Source organism: Ciona robusta, chromosome 11 (assembly GCF_009617815.1).
Source record: "Ciona robusta chromosome 11, ASM961781v2".
NCBI lineage: Eukaryota > Metazoa > Chordata > Ascidiacea > Phlebobranchia > Cionidae > Ciona > Ciona robusta.
In genome coordinates, this window is record NC_143245.1 from 6232865 (window position 1) to 6247472 (window position 14608).

General features: G+C 37.0%; 3 protein-coding genes across 5 annotated transcripts; 2 read left to right on the top strand and 1 right to left on the bottom strand.

Moving 5' to 3' along the window:
• Positions 1-75: 75 nt before the first annotated feature.
• LOC149728786 (ras and EF-hand domain-containing protein-like) lies at positions 76-10213 on the top strand. Its single transcript, XM_089888959.1, has 12 exons — positions 76-1117; positions 4741-4884; positions 6346-6532; positions 6893-6973; positions 7249-7364; positions 7585-7653; positions 7833-7958; positions 8092-8527; positions 8654-8795; positions 9035-9234; positions 9493-9612; positions 9878-10213. The coding sequence occupies exons 1-12, from the start codon at positions 1044-1046 to the stop codon at positions 10064-10066; spliced, it is 1884 nt and encodes a 627-aa protein (XP_089745085.1). The 5' UTR covers positions 76-1043; the 3' UTR covers positions 10067-10213.
• On the top strand, positions 2285-3607 carry LOC149728787 (CD151 antigen-like). The gene has a single exon (XM_089888974.1). It carries the CDS (start codon positions 2377-2379, stop codon positions 3172-3174), a length of 798 nt encoding a protein of 265 aa, XP_089745100.1. The 5' UTR covers positions 2285-2376; the 3' UTR covers positions 3175-3607.
• Positions 2459-12941, bottom strand: LOC149728788 (fatty acid synthase-like). Of its 3 annotated transcripts, none has more exons than XM_089888970.1 (7): positions 12800-12941; positions 12366-12553; positions 12105-12294; positions 11742-11974; positions 11175-11393; positions 10609-10822; positions 2459-4876 (listed from the first exon to the last, which is right to left on the bottom strand). In XM_089888970.1, the coding sequence occupies exons 1-6, from the start codon at positions 12849-12851 to the stop codon at positions 10646-10648; spliced, it is 1059 nt and encodes a 352-aa protein (XP_089745096.1). In that variant the 5' UTR covers positions 12852-12941; the 3' UTR covers positions 2459-4876; positions 10609-10645. The 3 variants fall into 3 exon arrangements, with proteins under 3 accessions (XP_089745096.1, XP_089745097.1, XP_089745095.1); XM_089888971.1 differs by lacking the exon at positions 2459-4876 and adding an exon at positions 8992-9543; XM_089888969.1 differs by lacking the exon at positions 2459-4876 and having other exon boundaries at positions 9865-10822.
• Positions 12942-14608: the final 1667 nt, after the last annotated feature.

The window sequence follows — 14608 nt, forward strand, 5'->3', positions numbered from 1 at the left end:
AACCGTAAGGGCCATTTTACAGTATTATTGATAGAATTTTTCTCTAAATTGTGTACCAGAAATTTCGGTTATATAAATGGGGGTACAAATTTGTATGCCTGTGTAACAAAAGTTCCAGCGTGCCTGATCTCAAAAATTGACTAATGTTTATATAACCCGCTATTGCATAACTCCGGTGGTCGAGAACAATATATCAAAATTGGGCGCACCAATGTCACAAAATGTTAAGACGTCGATTTTTGTTCGAATTAGACTTGCCCGAACTTGCGTCGCTCTGTGTTCACAGCAAACTACGGCCGCTGCGTATTTCCCAGATCGTCGTCAGCGAGTGCTCTCACGACGTGTCAAAGTAATGTCCGTGTTTACTTTTGTTTATGAAGCACCTTGTAGGCCAAGAGAACAAATACAGACACCGAGCTGTGTAGTTTATGGTGAATTTATATAAATACAAGGATCGCTTTGGCAGAACCGTCGTCTCAAAGAAACAGATATACAGTAATGTTAGCTTGTATATGAGCTCGGCGACATTAAATAGGCGTTGCGTGCTTAGATATACGTTCAGTACGTATACGCGTTGTAGAATTAAAATTTTATTCCTTGTCATGACATAATTCGGCCAGCTGTAGTTAGCTCGTAAAAATGCGTATGTAATTGTAATATATAAGCTATGGGTAAAGTGTTCACGTGAACAAATTAGTTTGTATAGTAGGGTGGTGGAAGATGGGATAGCTTTAGTATATGCATAATATTCAAATATCCGGATCGTGTTTTAAACAATTACCAACAGTCTATGGGAGTTGTAAGGTTACGGTTTTATATTTCTTCGATTTTTTTTGTTTACCACGAAATAGGAGGAAAATAGAATGAGTAGGTGTCCCATCTTCCCCCACTCTACTATACAAACCAAATTTGTTTATTTTTGAAGTACTAACACACTTTTAGAAAGGTATTCGTAGAAAATGAAACCCGGGTCCTAAAAACTGTTATTCTGCTTTTGGCATACGAGGCTATTTACGACTTTCAAAATTACTACCACCAATTTTATGGAGACCCAAGACGACAGTACATGGGATGTATTCACGCAAGCATTTGGCCATGTCATCTTTGCATTGTCTAGGTAGGGGACTGATTTTTGAATATAGTAGGAAAGTCATGGTAAGATGGGACAGGTTTTTGTTCTTTATTCTTGTCCCGTTTAATAGTAAACAAAGAACATTTAAAGAAGTATGTAACCGTAGCTCCGCGTTGGTAATTGTGTAAAACCAATTAGGTAGCACGTATTATATATGTTAAAGGTAACCCATCTTACCCCCAGTACTATACTGTTTACAACCCAAAAGTTAATTTGTATTTTAATCTTTATTTACGCTAATGGGTGTATATATCTATAGCTTATTCGTTATGATTAATTTTCGTTTTTATTATTTATCATGTGCGCCATTTGCGCATTTTCCCACGGACCCGAACAATATTATGACATATTCCTTGAGCACTTTAAAAGGCCGCAAAGATACTTATGGAGCCAAAATCCCCCCCCCCAAAAAAAAAAACTTGTCCGCAGCTGTCTGTATAGCTGCGGCTGCGGATACACGTCTCAATTGCTCCAAAATCCGGGTTCAGGTTAAGATTTTTCACAAATCGGGTTTTGAACAGTCAATTTAATATCTTAGAACCCGGATCTAGAATTTCTAAAGGTTTTACGTCAGCGGGCAACAAAGGACCTATTGAGTTACGTCAGCTGTACATTAACCGCGATTTATGTACAAACTTACATCCAAAAAGTTCGTGTCTTTGCTATTCCCAAGCACTTCTGCTTGGCTATTTATTGTGAGTTGGTTTTTCAATTAGAGATGGCGACAACGGCAGCTGTTAGTACGTTATATAAATACCAAACGCGTCACTACTGCGACTCATTCAGGCGGAACAGGGCGTATTTTCTCAACGGAGCGCCGACATAGACGAACTTACGTGTTAGCGAAGTTGTGTTTGACTTTCTTCAATTACCCGATTACACAATGTTGTTTGCTGTTCTTTAGTATTGAAGAATTTAAGAGAGATATACTTTCAGTGTTTATCAGAAGTTTGTACAAGTTACAGAAATAATTATGTTGATTAGAAGTTTAGAACAGGTTGTGTTATAGAAACAACTCTTCTTATTAATACGAATAGAACAACAATTACGTAAATAAGTTTGATTCTTTCATTTCTATATATTACGAATCGAATTGTCAAAATATGAATTTGATTGTCTGTTAAAATAGTAATACATAACCAACAGGAAATAATTATATGTTTATTATTTCCTTTATATGTCATAAGCTTCTGTAATAAGCCTATATTTTCGTCAGGCAGAAATCAGTAGTTTAATTGGTAAAAATGGCCAGGAAAAATTCAGACAAACGCCATGGCAATTCTGGTGGAATGTGCGACCTTTCATGCTTAAGGGGGGTTTTAATTGCTTTCAATTTCTTGTTTATTATTGGAGGATGCGGGGCCTTGGCTATTGGAATATGGACTGTAATCTCTAAGATGAAATATGCAGCTCTGTTGGGTTCAATCTACTACAACCTCATCACATATTTGTTGATTGGAGCTGGGGTTTTGGTCTTGATAACTGGTGTTCTGGGCTGCATGGGCGCAGTTCGGAAAAACTCTGGCATGCTGACATGTTACTTTGCCCTGCTGGTCACAATTTTCTTGTGCGAGTGCGTGGCAGGAATTTTGGCCTTTGTGTATTACCAATCTCTACATGACGAATTGGTTTCAGAATTGAAATCAAATTTGAACAAGAATTATAATCAAACTGGGCAAGAATCTTTTTCAATGGCGGTTGATGACATGCAGCAGGACTTCCAGTGCTGTGGTGTGAGTGCATATTCAGATTGGAGTGGAAGCAAATTTATTACAACTAACCAAGACGGCTTGAAGACACCGGAATCTTGCTGTAAGTCTCCTTCTCCAGGCTGTAGTGTACGAGACCACCCTTCCAATATCTACAGAGTGCTTGGCTCAGATAGCATGGGCTGTCTTACAAGGCTAGAGCAGTACATTAAAGACCATCTCTTCATTTTGGCAATTACTGGCACAGCAGTGGCATGTCTCGAAATCCTGGTCATGATTTTTACTTGCTGTCTTCGCAGTCGCATAAGAGAGGAAGAAGATGAGCCTTACTAACACAGCAGTTAATATACACAAACTGATATACAGCTAACTTACACATTGCATGATGTTACTAATTTTGCTTCTGCTTTAAAACATTCTATCACTAAATATTTGTCATTTTTTTTCTGAATCAAAGTCTTATCTTCGAAAATGGAATGAGAGTTTTTAAATTCATTTCTTATGAAATCTTATCAATATGTAATATATGCTATGCCCAGCACTTACTTCATATCAGATCCCAAGGGACTTTATAAGCAATTAAGTGTGTAATTCTTGAATTAAATGGTGCTACAACTATTGATTTGTGAACCAAATCTATACCGGTACCCTTTTGGTACTAATAATACATACTTGGTCATAGTAGTTCACAATCACATTCTTTTTTACTTTATTTTGCCTCTTTTGTAAAGAATGGTACACTACGTAATAAATTTGCTCTAAATTAGTCTTTTATAATTTATTGATAAGGTTTGAAAGACCAGTGAAGTAAAAATGGTAAAGTATTTACTGTAGAGCCACAGTCCAGTGTAATATAGTTTAAGTAAAACTTAGGTTCCGAAGGTCTTGGGCTAAATAAAGTGGACAGTGTTATAGATTTATAATTAGTTCCAACAGAATTACCAGGTTTAAAAGCTGGTATAAAAATCCTTTAGTCAGGTAGGCTATTAAACTGCAACATAATTTATAGTTTTAGTTTGAAAAGGTGATGACTAAACAAATAACCAAATAAAAGAGTAGGTCACAGTTGTTTCTTTGATATCTTTAGTGAAATAAGGCCACTGTAGTCTACTTAACGAAAGAATGCAATTTCCTATTAACCACGTCAATGGTGTTGACTCTCATGATTTGTTTGGTGTGAAAAGAAATCGTATAATGCGGTTAGCGTACGGGCGGGCCACTAATCCCTTCATAGAAAATCTTTTCCAAAGTTTTGTGTTTGCAGTTTGACGTAATACAATTTATTAGAACATACGCCTCAATGAGGTATTTTCTTTGTCGTACAACACGCCCGTGTGTGTAAGTGACATTTTCAAAGCGCATTAACAAAGATCAAGTTGGACTGTGGCCCACGGCACTAAACGAATCCGATCTGCTGGTTTATTCGTACAGATGGGCTTATATCCTATGGCATATACCGACCACCAATTCGGTGATAGTTCATACTGACCGAACAGTACTTGATCAAAATAACAATATAGAACTGCGGGGGAAGACGGGATACCTTTAGGTTTAGCACCTAAATCCCACCTTCCTCTGCCAAGCCTTTTATAGTCCAAAGTCTACGGTTATATAAGTTTTTAAATATTCTTTGTTTACTACTAAATGTAATGAAAAAAAAGAATGAAAACATGTCTCATTTTACCCCACCCTCCTATATACTTCTTATTAATCATGTATAAAACTATAAACACCAGTGGAAATTCCATGTATACTAAAAATTTGTCTAATTCGACAATACCCACGTAATATCAGATTCCCAAAAACTGTGTCTCGTTACGTGCAAGTTAAATATTTGCGTTGACCGACCACCAAAACTTCTTCCTACTTACTAAACATTTGACGTCATACCTTCTACAGTTACGAGAACATTCACAGTATGTTTTGCGACGTTCAAAATCAGCCAAAGCAACTTTCAAGGTTTCATGAATTGATCAGTCTAATCGTAAAGGACGTTGAAGAATATCGCACGACCATACACGAACTTGAACAGTCACTACAAAGGTATGGTATGAGTTACAACGTTTCCAAGTAAATAAAACGTAGCACATAGGTTAAGCATCAGACTAGTTTCTTTAAAAATATAGTAGGGTGGGGGAAGATGGGACACCTTTTCATTCTATTTTCCCGTCCAATTTGGTAGTAAACAAATTTTTTTTAAAGAATTATAAAACCATATCCTTACGACTCCCAAAGCCTGTTGTTAATTGTTTAAAACATAATCAGTATATTTTGCTATTATGTGTCAACGGTGTCCCATCTTCCTCCACCCTACTATACTAATGCATATATTATTCTCTTATAGTGAGAGGTCGTTTTGACCTTACCATTTTGTTAGTTACTGGTATTATAGTTAATAGTATCACGCGCAGCTTCGTTTCAAATTGTTAAACAGTAGACAGACATAAAACGTCATTAGTCTACCGCACATCGTGAATTAATAAAAACGTAGTTTACATAAGCACAACGACGAAATTACGTTTCGATAACGAAGGCACCTCGATATAGGACATTTCTCTATACATAACAAAATAACAAATCGATTTTACAACCAAGCGTAGGAGTAATAATAATGCACTTAGCTGATTAATGCAGTCCCTGGTTTTGATCTCAAAGGTAATTAATTAAGTGTGAATGCTTGTAAAGTTATTGATATCCTATAAAAACGGTATCCCATATTACCCCACAGTACTACATTATAACCCGCATGATCAAAATAGTGTGACTCATGCAAAATAGTGTGACTCATGCGTTCGTTCGTTTTCTTTCCTAAAGATAAGGTTCAAGGTGGCTTCGTTTTTACAATGCACATCGCTTGCATTGGAATTGTAAAACTCAAAACTCTGCATGAGTTCATTAAAACATCGTTTATGTATTTTATATAAAGCTGATTTTCGCAAAAACACAGCATCACTATTTAAAAAAAAAGGTTTTAAGAGTGAGGTTTTCAGTTTTTTTGTCTGCAAAAATATAAATCAAACGATGACAGCTTAAAACCAACCGCACGAAGGGCGAAAGTCACGTTTGCCGCAATTTAACACTGACCAACATATATAGCCCCTGGCTTTATTGCTCCATTCAGAGTTGATAATGGAAATTAATCAGTTGAGATAATGATAGTGGTATATGCACATTACAAGAGAGCTTCGCTTTCAACTGTGACTAATGTGACAGCCAGAAGCAGTGTATCGTAGCATTGAGTCTGCAAGGATTTCGGGCGCTGCTGTGGTAGGCTAATCGTTTGGTATCATATTTCAAATTCTCTGAAATCAGCGACAAATCGACTGTATTTTTGTTTAGTTTAATGTTCCTAGATGTTGCGTTTTGTTTATTTTTTTTATAATAAAGGCGTTAAAGTTAGGTGTACGTTTGTCCCGTATATATTCGGAAATAAAACAGACAAATATAGGTCAATAAACAGGTTTCGAAATGTTACGGTTTGTTCTTTGATTGGTGTTAACGTAGAGAAATTGAACGTCGCAATGAACAAGTGTTCGTATTGGAAGAAGAAATGCATGCTCAAATAAGGGACCAGGTTGAAATTGCAAAACAAGAGGAGAAAATCAAAATGGAGGAAGAGTCGGCAAGATTAAAGGAAACGTATGAGTTACAACTTCAGCATCTTCAAGAATCTGTGAAAAACTTAAAACTGGTATGCTGGGAGCATAAAGTAGGCATATAGTAGGGTGGGGGAAGACGGGACACCTTTTCGTTTAGTTTTCTCTTTCCATTTGGTAGTAAACAAAGAACATTTAATGAATTATAAAACCGTAACCTCACGACTTCCACAGACCGTTGTTATTTCCTTAAAACACTATCAGGCTATCTGGATAATATGTATTAAAGGCGTCCCATCTTCCCCCACCCTACTATATAGCATACGCCGGGTGGGGTAAGATAGATACCGGTTATCCCCAAATCTTCTATAGATTCATAAAGTATCGACATATGTTTCTTCTTGTATTTAAGCATTTGCCAGTTGGCCAGTAAAGCTAACTTTCACCAAAATTAGGTTGAGCAGAAACTTTCCGAATCCACACCCATTGAAAGAGAGGTTGAGATGGCAAGAGAAAGGATTCTAGAAATTAGCGCTGTGAGTATTTCTTAAAATCTGGGAACAATACAACTCTTGCACAAGTGTTGAAAGAATGTAGTTTATTTACCCTTATGTGGCGGGGTAATGAACTATCGTTATTATATGGGTCCCTGTTTTATATACACCTCATCCCGGCTTACGAAATACCATATGTAACGTTATTCTGTTACTACGGATTCTTAGCATTGAACTATGTGTTGCATTTTCGTACAGTCTGCAAATTTACACCACCGCAGTATAACCTAGCTATAATGTATATAACATGATCACAGGAAAAGTCGGACTTAACGACAAAATTAAACGAAGCAGAATCCACAATTATTCTTCTCCGCAGTCAAGTCAGTTCACTTCTCTTTGATTTGCAAGAAAAGTCGATCACTGTAGACAGGTATTTATATATCTGCATAACGGTGGCATATATGCATCAATATCCGGTCCAAAGTGTTGCATATACGATATAGCAGTACAGTACGCGAAATATAGTACTACGACATACGGCGGTATTAACACAGTCAAGTTGATAGGGCACTTGATGTCTTGTAATTGAGAAGCTATACGTCGTATGGATACAACACACAACGATTTCACAAAGTTTTTATTTCCCACAGAGGGCAAGACGAACTAAACCGAAGCTCTATGGAACGAGATCATATGGCGCACCAAGTGCATACGTTGTTGTGAGTATACACACTGTAAACCTGATTTGCAATGTTCTTTTATTTCACCAATATATTTATTAACATATTGGCACGATAACAAATCTTTACCCATTTTACAGAGTTTTTAAAATTCGGTTCAGACTTTGAACATTGTTTTTGTTGATCACAAAGCATTTACACTTTGTTTTTATTCTTAGGACCGATAATCGTCGACTTCGAGATTCTCACGACGAAATGCAAGAAGTTCTTCAGATTCGTTACTCGCAGCAGACGACTCCAAACCTTTCCCTATGCGAAGATATTCCACCAAGACTATCAATAAGGTATGGTACATTTACTTATTCTTTCATTTTACATTGACCCGCAAAGTTGATTTTTCCGTACCATAACTCGTATTTGAATCACTGGCGTTTAGGCATACATGATCATTCAACCGTTTTTAACTGGCCATACCAGGCAGCGGCACAGCAGCGCCGACACTTCTTTCCCGAACTCTGTACTGGATCAAGATGCTTTTGCTGAATGCGATCCGGCCTTGAACTATATGGCTACGGATAGCGACGAATGCATGGACGGCGACGCTTCCATTAAATCGTCCGTGGATATTATGATGGACAGTGGTATAGGAATCGTACAAGAAGATGTCGTAGACCGCTGGAGAAGAAGCCCCACAACCTTGATAAGGCGTAGCAGTCCATACCGACAGAGAAACAGCATGCGGCGGGTATCTCGGGACCGACTTTCACCGGTGAAATACGATGATGCGACGTCACAAGAGATGCAAGAAGACTTCTCTGAAGATGAATGTGACATAATCGACAGATTTGTCCCTTTCCCGCCTCAAAATAGGACAAAAAGTCACCGTACCTTTCAGAGGAATAAACAGAAACGGGTAAGTTGCTATGTAACACACCAGTCGATAACACCTGCTATAACACAGAACATTTAACATTATAGAGTATCAATTGTGCATGTAATCAGAAATACTTTTATGACTAATATTATATTCCTCGTAAAGGTCATATCGCCCGATCCCGAACTATTAACCGGAGGTCCTTTGTATAAAATCGTTCTGTGCGGTGATATCTGTGTAGGGAAGTCCAGCTTCATGTTCCGTGCTTGTAATAACAGCTTCAAGAAACACATTCGTTCAACGTTAGGTAAGTTGAAAGTGTGGTAGACTTATAACGATACGGTTGCTTGACACAAAATAGTCAACATGTGAGCGATAAACTACTCGCCATACTGTTCTCATTGTATAAATGATAATTATAAGGCATTGGTTTCCCGCTGAAAAACTTTTCGTCCACAAAAGATAATAGTCCGGCTTCGTATATAACTCAATGCACAAAAATTTTCTCATTGCTAATTTACGTGTTTATATAAATTAACTTCACAGGTGTCGACTTCCAAAACAAAACTTTGAAAGTGACTCCTTCGCGAACTATCACAGTTCAGTTATGGGACACTGCAGGGCAAGAGCGTTTTCGAAGTTTGACATCATCTTATTTTCGGCGGGCAAATGGCGTCATACTCCTTTATGACGTCACAAACCCAGCATCATTCCTCAATGTAAAGGATTGGATGGAAACTATAACGGTACATAGTGGGCTGTATAGTTCGAAATAAATAGGCGCACACATAACAAAGCGAATAAATCTATCGCAACCTCGGTTAAAAGTTTCTTGCAGTTGCTAATCTTATCAAATTCTCGTGTTATAACTCAACGTCAGTTAAGGCTAAAATCCATTTCTGGAAAAGACAGTTAAGGCTAAATCCATTTCTGGAAAGATTAAAACTCCGTGCTGGTGTACAACCTGGTTTCAAAGGATTTCAGCTTGTTTCTTTCATTTACAGAGTTCATCAGCTGCTGGCACTCCAGTTATGATTTGTGGAAATAAAGTTGATCTGAGAAACAAGAGCCACGGAAGGTCACAACCAGTTGTTTACCAAAACGAAGGAGCTCAACTGGCAGCGGTAGTAACACATAAAGCTCTTGATAAATTAATACAGTACTATGCTTATCTACTTTACTGTTTAAATAGGTAAACCTTAGGTCTAAGTAAAGGAAAAGGTGATTTCTATTACCCTTGCCTAAGAAAGCGATTGCCATACCTTATGTATTACCAAATTAGAGCATCTCTTTCTGTTATATTAAGTTTCCATGTGTGTGTAGTTAATTGTTGTTACAATAGCGGTTTTTCCATTAACTTACAAATAAGACCTGAATATCTGTATACAGAACTATGGTGCTTTGTTTATGGAGACAAGTGCTGCGCTGGGCGAAAATGTGGAAGCAGCACTTAAAACCCTTGGGCGACAATTGCAAGGAAAAAACGAATCCGAAACCGGATTAATCTACGATTTAAAAGAACATTCTGAAAAGGAAAATGAAAGCAGTTGCTGTTTAACACCGCAGCAAAAATCTTAAGCTACAAATTTTAATTATTGTTTATTTTAGTGTTTAAGTTCGATTAGTCTTTTTTATATAAATATTATAAAAGTGTTTTAGAAGGGACGAAGCGTTGTACTGCTGTACTGAATATGTTGCGCAAAACATGCTGAATTATATACCTCACATTGTGGGTAGTATACAAAAATGGCATAGATTACGTTTTTTTGCAAATTAACTTGTCAAAAAATGGAATACTTTTGGTATAGACCATCAACTAGATGGCAATTTTAGCTTGAAAGTAAAGCTGAATTGCTTCTGCAATACAAATAGATCTGCGATGTATATAGGTTGCAGTAAGGCAACGCTTATAGATAAAAGTCATATGGTAAAATGGATACCGCGGGGTAAGATGGATACCATATTGCCTAGCCCATAACATCTCACATTTCCTAACCGTATTTTAATTTAAATAATAAGGCTCCTTTATGCTTGTGAGGTTATACAGTGACATTTTATTACATACTCTTTGTTTACTACCAAATGATGATAAAGGGGAATAAAAACATGAACCATCTTACCCCCAAATTGAAGTAATATACACATTGTTGTATAAGTTTATGTAGAAAAGGAAACTGCTGTCACCAAGGACGATATCGACTCTGTGTTTTTCACGTCAACACCCAGGGTTCGAAGACTATCCAGGCAGTCGCACAATGTTTGTATTCCGTCGTCTTCATCGCTTGAAGCTATTACCAGCATTTTGCAGTTTGGGAGTGCCCGTTTAAGAATCGCCTGATAAATCAATAGGAATATTTATTGCTGGATAAAGGTGACAATGTGTAATGTCCTGCTAAATATGTTGTGTGTACACACAAATGCAGTTATGTATTTTTTACTTTAGACACACACATATAGTACTGTGTAGTACGATAGAATACCGTTATAGAAACTAAATTCTATGTTTCCTTTGCGGGTTTCGGAAAAATAAAAACGTTATTTAGAGTCACGGGGCTACGGTTATATATGAATATGATTCTGTGAATATTCTTTGTTTATTACCAAATGCGACAAAAATAATAAAACCATGTCTCATTTTACCCCACCCTACTATATAATCATGCTATATATACATTTATGTACCAACCCGCGTAAGAATTCCATTAGGGGAAACTTCAATAGTTACAGCGCCATCAGGAATTTGTTTCAAAGCGTCGTAAAATCGAACCACATTTCGAAGGTTGTTAGCGTAATATTCTCCGGAACAAAGAACTTCTCTGTTTTCAGTTGTAGGTTGTTCGTTGTTGTTTAGTTTCACTGACGTTGAAATCCATCTTTTTGTGAGAGGTTTTGGGTTTGGAATCACCTAGAAAAAATGGTGTTACACTCTTTGTACAATCTTTTAAAATAATACGATATATAAGGCATTCATCGTAAATGAACACTTTTTACTTTTACGGTTAAACTGACCTATTCTACTAACATTTTAAAACATATAGTAGGGTGGGTTAAGACAGGACATGTTTTCAGTTTAGTCCCATATTTGGTATAGTAAACAAAGAGTATTTACAGAATAATATAATTTCCCCGCGCCTCTAAAAGAACGTTGTTGATTACTAAAAACACGATCAGGAAATATGGGTTTAAGGTGCTAACGGTATTCCCACACAATACCATACATATAAGCGTATTAAAAATATGATATGCTTTATACCGTTGATATATCCCGCAATACTCTTTCGTAAATCAACAGCATGTATTTTGAGTGGGACGCCAAATTGCCTGTGTCGAATACTCTGGTAAATAAGTCTTCTTTTTTCATTCTTTCCACCATACTTAAGACTGCTTGTTTGGCTCCAGAAATAGCAACCAAGTCGTAAGCGTTGTGGCAGGCCAGTTCAACCTCGCTGCCACTGCAGAATTCCAAAGCCTTTTCCCATGTAAGACCTAATACCAGAATCAGCAAAACGCGTTAATACCAGTTAAGAGGCAAGTTCAAATTCTAGAAATTATTAGAGCAAAAGTGGAGAATGTAGAAGGTGCGTTTCAATGAAATGTTAAATTTTTCTGATCTCACCTACGACCGCCATTGCCCCAGTTGGAAGATTGCTTTCAGTAAAACATTTCCCCATGAGGTACGCCACTCGTATGGTCTCCTCCAAAGTCAAACACTCGTCAGCGTAACCGCATACAATCTCACCAGCAGAATGGCCAATAATACCTGAAGGTCTCACGCCGACAGAACGGAGTACGTCAATTAATCCAATCTAAAACACAAGAAATGTTGCAGTCTGTCCACAACAAACTGAAAACTGGCTCGACCAAGTTCATTTATTACCCCAATAGCTGTTATTGCCACTAGTGTATTGTCAATGTTTGTATACGTTGGCGAGTCGGTGTTCAACAGAAATTCCTTCACGTTGAAGTTGTAACTCTTTAATGCTTCAGTGCACTCATCGATGGATTGGGAAAACACTGGGATTGTTAGAAGCGATATTCCCATGCCTTTCCATTGGTTTCCAATGCCTGTTAAAAACAGAATCAGTTTTATGTGTGTACAATCACACCCTACATAGTAGGTCGGGGTAGGATTGCTCATACTTTTATTCTGTTTTCTCGTTTAATTTGGTAGTATTCAAAGAATATTTACAGAATTATATAACCGTAGCTCCGGGACTATAAATGAGCGCCGTTAATTGATTGTTTAAAGCACCATCAGGAAATATGGCATTTCGGTGTTAACGGTATTCATCTTACCCCACATAACCATACCTGTACATATAAACCAAATCCCTGGCTGTTTGTCTGTATCCATTTCGTGCATCGTTATTTGCACACCTAATATAAATTATGAGACAAAGTATCCTAAACAGCCTTTCTTGTAGCTAGGGATGCACATTACAGAATAATTAGGTATTCTAGGATATCCTAGAATACTTTATTCCGAATCTAGAATTTTGAATCTTTTTATATTTATAGGAAAAAATAATTTTACCCACAAAAGTCAGTTTATTGGCTCTTTTATAGCAGTTTTGTTGGATCATGAGCTGTAAAATGATCAAAAATTGTACTATTGGGTAGTTTTTGCGTCATGAAACGTATAACAGGCTATGAAAAGAGGTTACGAAACGTTTACTCTCGAAAGTCCCACAAGCACAAAATTTTTTTTTTCAAAATTAATAAGTTTCAAAAATTGTCAATATAGTATACGAGATGACGTGTGATGACGTCATTAAACAAAATACCGAATCCCGTAATTAGATTCGAATACAAAAGGACTGTATTGTAGCTTTATATATACATGATTAGAACTGAGCCTTACTTTTAACTGACTTACAAACAATTTAGTCAAGTCTACACTGAAAGAAACCACACTCAACGCGTAGGTTATTCAAGCGTGCTGTTTGTTTCCGCCGTATATGCTCGGAGCCAGAGCCATAGAAATACCGAGTAGTCCAACCCAAAGTTAGTATAGACCAAGTTAGGAAACGGCGCTCGTGTCCGCCATTACGGAGCCCACAAAGCGTGAATCGCCCATACAAATGCATGGTCGGCATGTGTTCATTTAGTTCTTGTAAGCGATACAAAGCTAGAAAACACGTATAGCGGTTGTTTTAACATATAAAATATAATTTCTAATATAAATCTTGTTATATAATATTAAATCTAGGAATTAATGTGGAGTAAATTAGTATTTTGACTGGTTTTCGGCGTACAGTGTGGTTTAACAGGGTACTTTACGTTGGCGATTAAGACTAGCAGCAATCAGCTTAGTTTACATAATAATATATGAACGAACCTACAGAGCCATTCTTTACTACATTTATAATCCAACATGAGTGGACATGCAGCTCCCAACTGCTTAAGTACTAGCAGATAAGGTGTTCGCGTTTTCCGATTTCATAAAGACCCGGAACGCAGAAAAGGTAGCTTACTAATTCAAGCAGAGGACCAAAAATAGTAACTCAGTATTGTTTTCCTCAATGTCACTTCGATATTAGGCAAATTTTACAAAGATACCTTAAGTTTCGTTGCCGGGTATACGCGTTGAGTTTGTGAGCCAAAAAGTAAAATCACGGCAATTTACATGCAAAACTGCAGCTAGATACAACAGTTTATGGTAATGTTATGCGTTTTTGTTTGTATTTTTATATTTTAAACACGTTCTTTTATGTTTTTGGTTAGTAAACTTGATATTTTCTGTTTTTTTACTCTTGAATCGATTGAGTGTTCAATAAAAGTTGATTATTTTTGTGAGGTTTATTATTGTGATAAGATATAACATTAGTAGAAAGCCATTTTTACGCGCAGAAGTGCTTGGTTTTTAAAAAATCGCAATATTTAAACGAAAAACAGCACCCAGCAATGATAAAATCCTATGCCGTGGGCTCCGTAATGGTGGCGACTATGACGTCATAGACGCGAGACAATGGATAACAAGACTCGTTGTTTTACAATCCGTTTCCTAACTTGGTCTATACTAACTTTGGTCCAACCCATTGTTACGTAAAAGACAAATTGAACGGCAATTTGGTTCCAAAATAACACAGTAGGTATAGGGAAAATGCATGTTTTTCGGTA

Excerpts from the sequence above, each read along its gene's own strand:
- LOC149728786 (XM_089888959.1), top strand. The coding sequence starts at position 1,044 with ATGGAGACCCAAGACGACAGTACATGGGATGTATTCACGCAAGCATTT. Across the intron at positions 1,118-4,740 it reads GTCATCTTTGCATTGTCTAG|TTACGAGAACATTCACAGTA; the intron begins GTAGGGGACTGA and ends TACCTTCTACAG. Across the intron at positions 9,613-9,877 it reads AAGGAGCTCAACTGGCAGCG|AACTATGGTGCTTTGTTTAT; the intron begins GTAGTAACACAT and ends ATCTGTATACAG.
- LOC149728787 (XM_089888974.1), top strand. The coding sequence starts at position 2,377 with ATGGCCAGGAAAAATTCAGACAAACGCCATGGCAATTCTGGTGGAATG.
- LOC149728788 (XM_089888970.1), bottom strand. The coding sequence starts at position 12,851 with ATGCACGAAATGGATACAGACAAACAGCCAGGGATTTGGTTTATATGT. Across the intron at positions 11,394-11,741 it reads TATTGCGGGATATATCAACG|GTGATTCCAAACCCAAAACC; the intron begins GTATAAAGCATA and ends CATTTTTTCTAG. Across the intron at positions 10,823-11,174 it reads CTAATGGAATTCTTACGCGG|GCGATTCTTAAACGGGCACT; the intron begins GTTGGTACATAA and ends TTGATTTATCAG.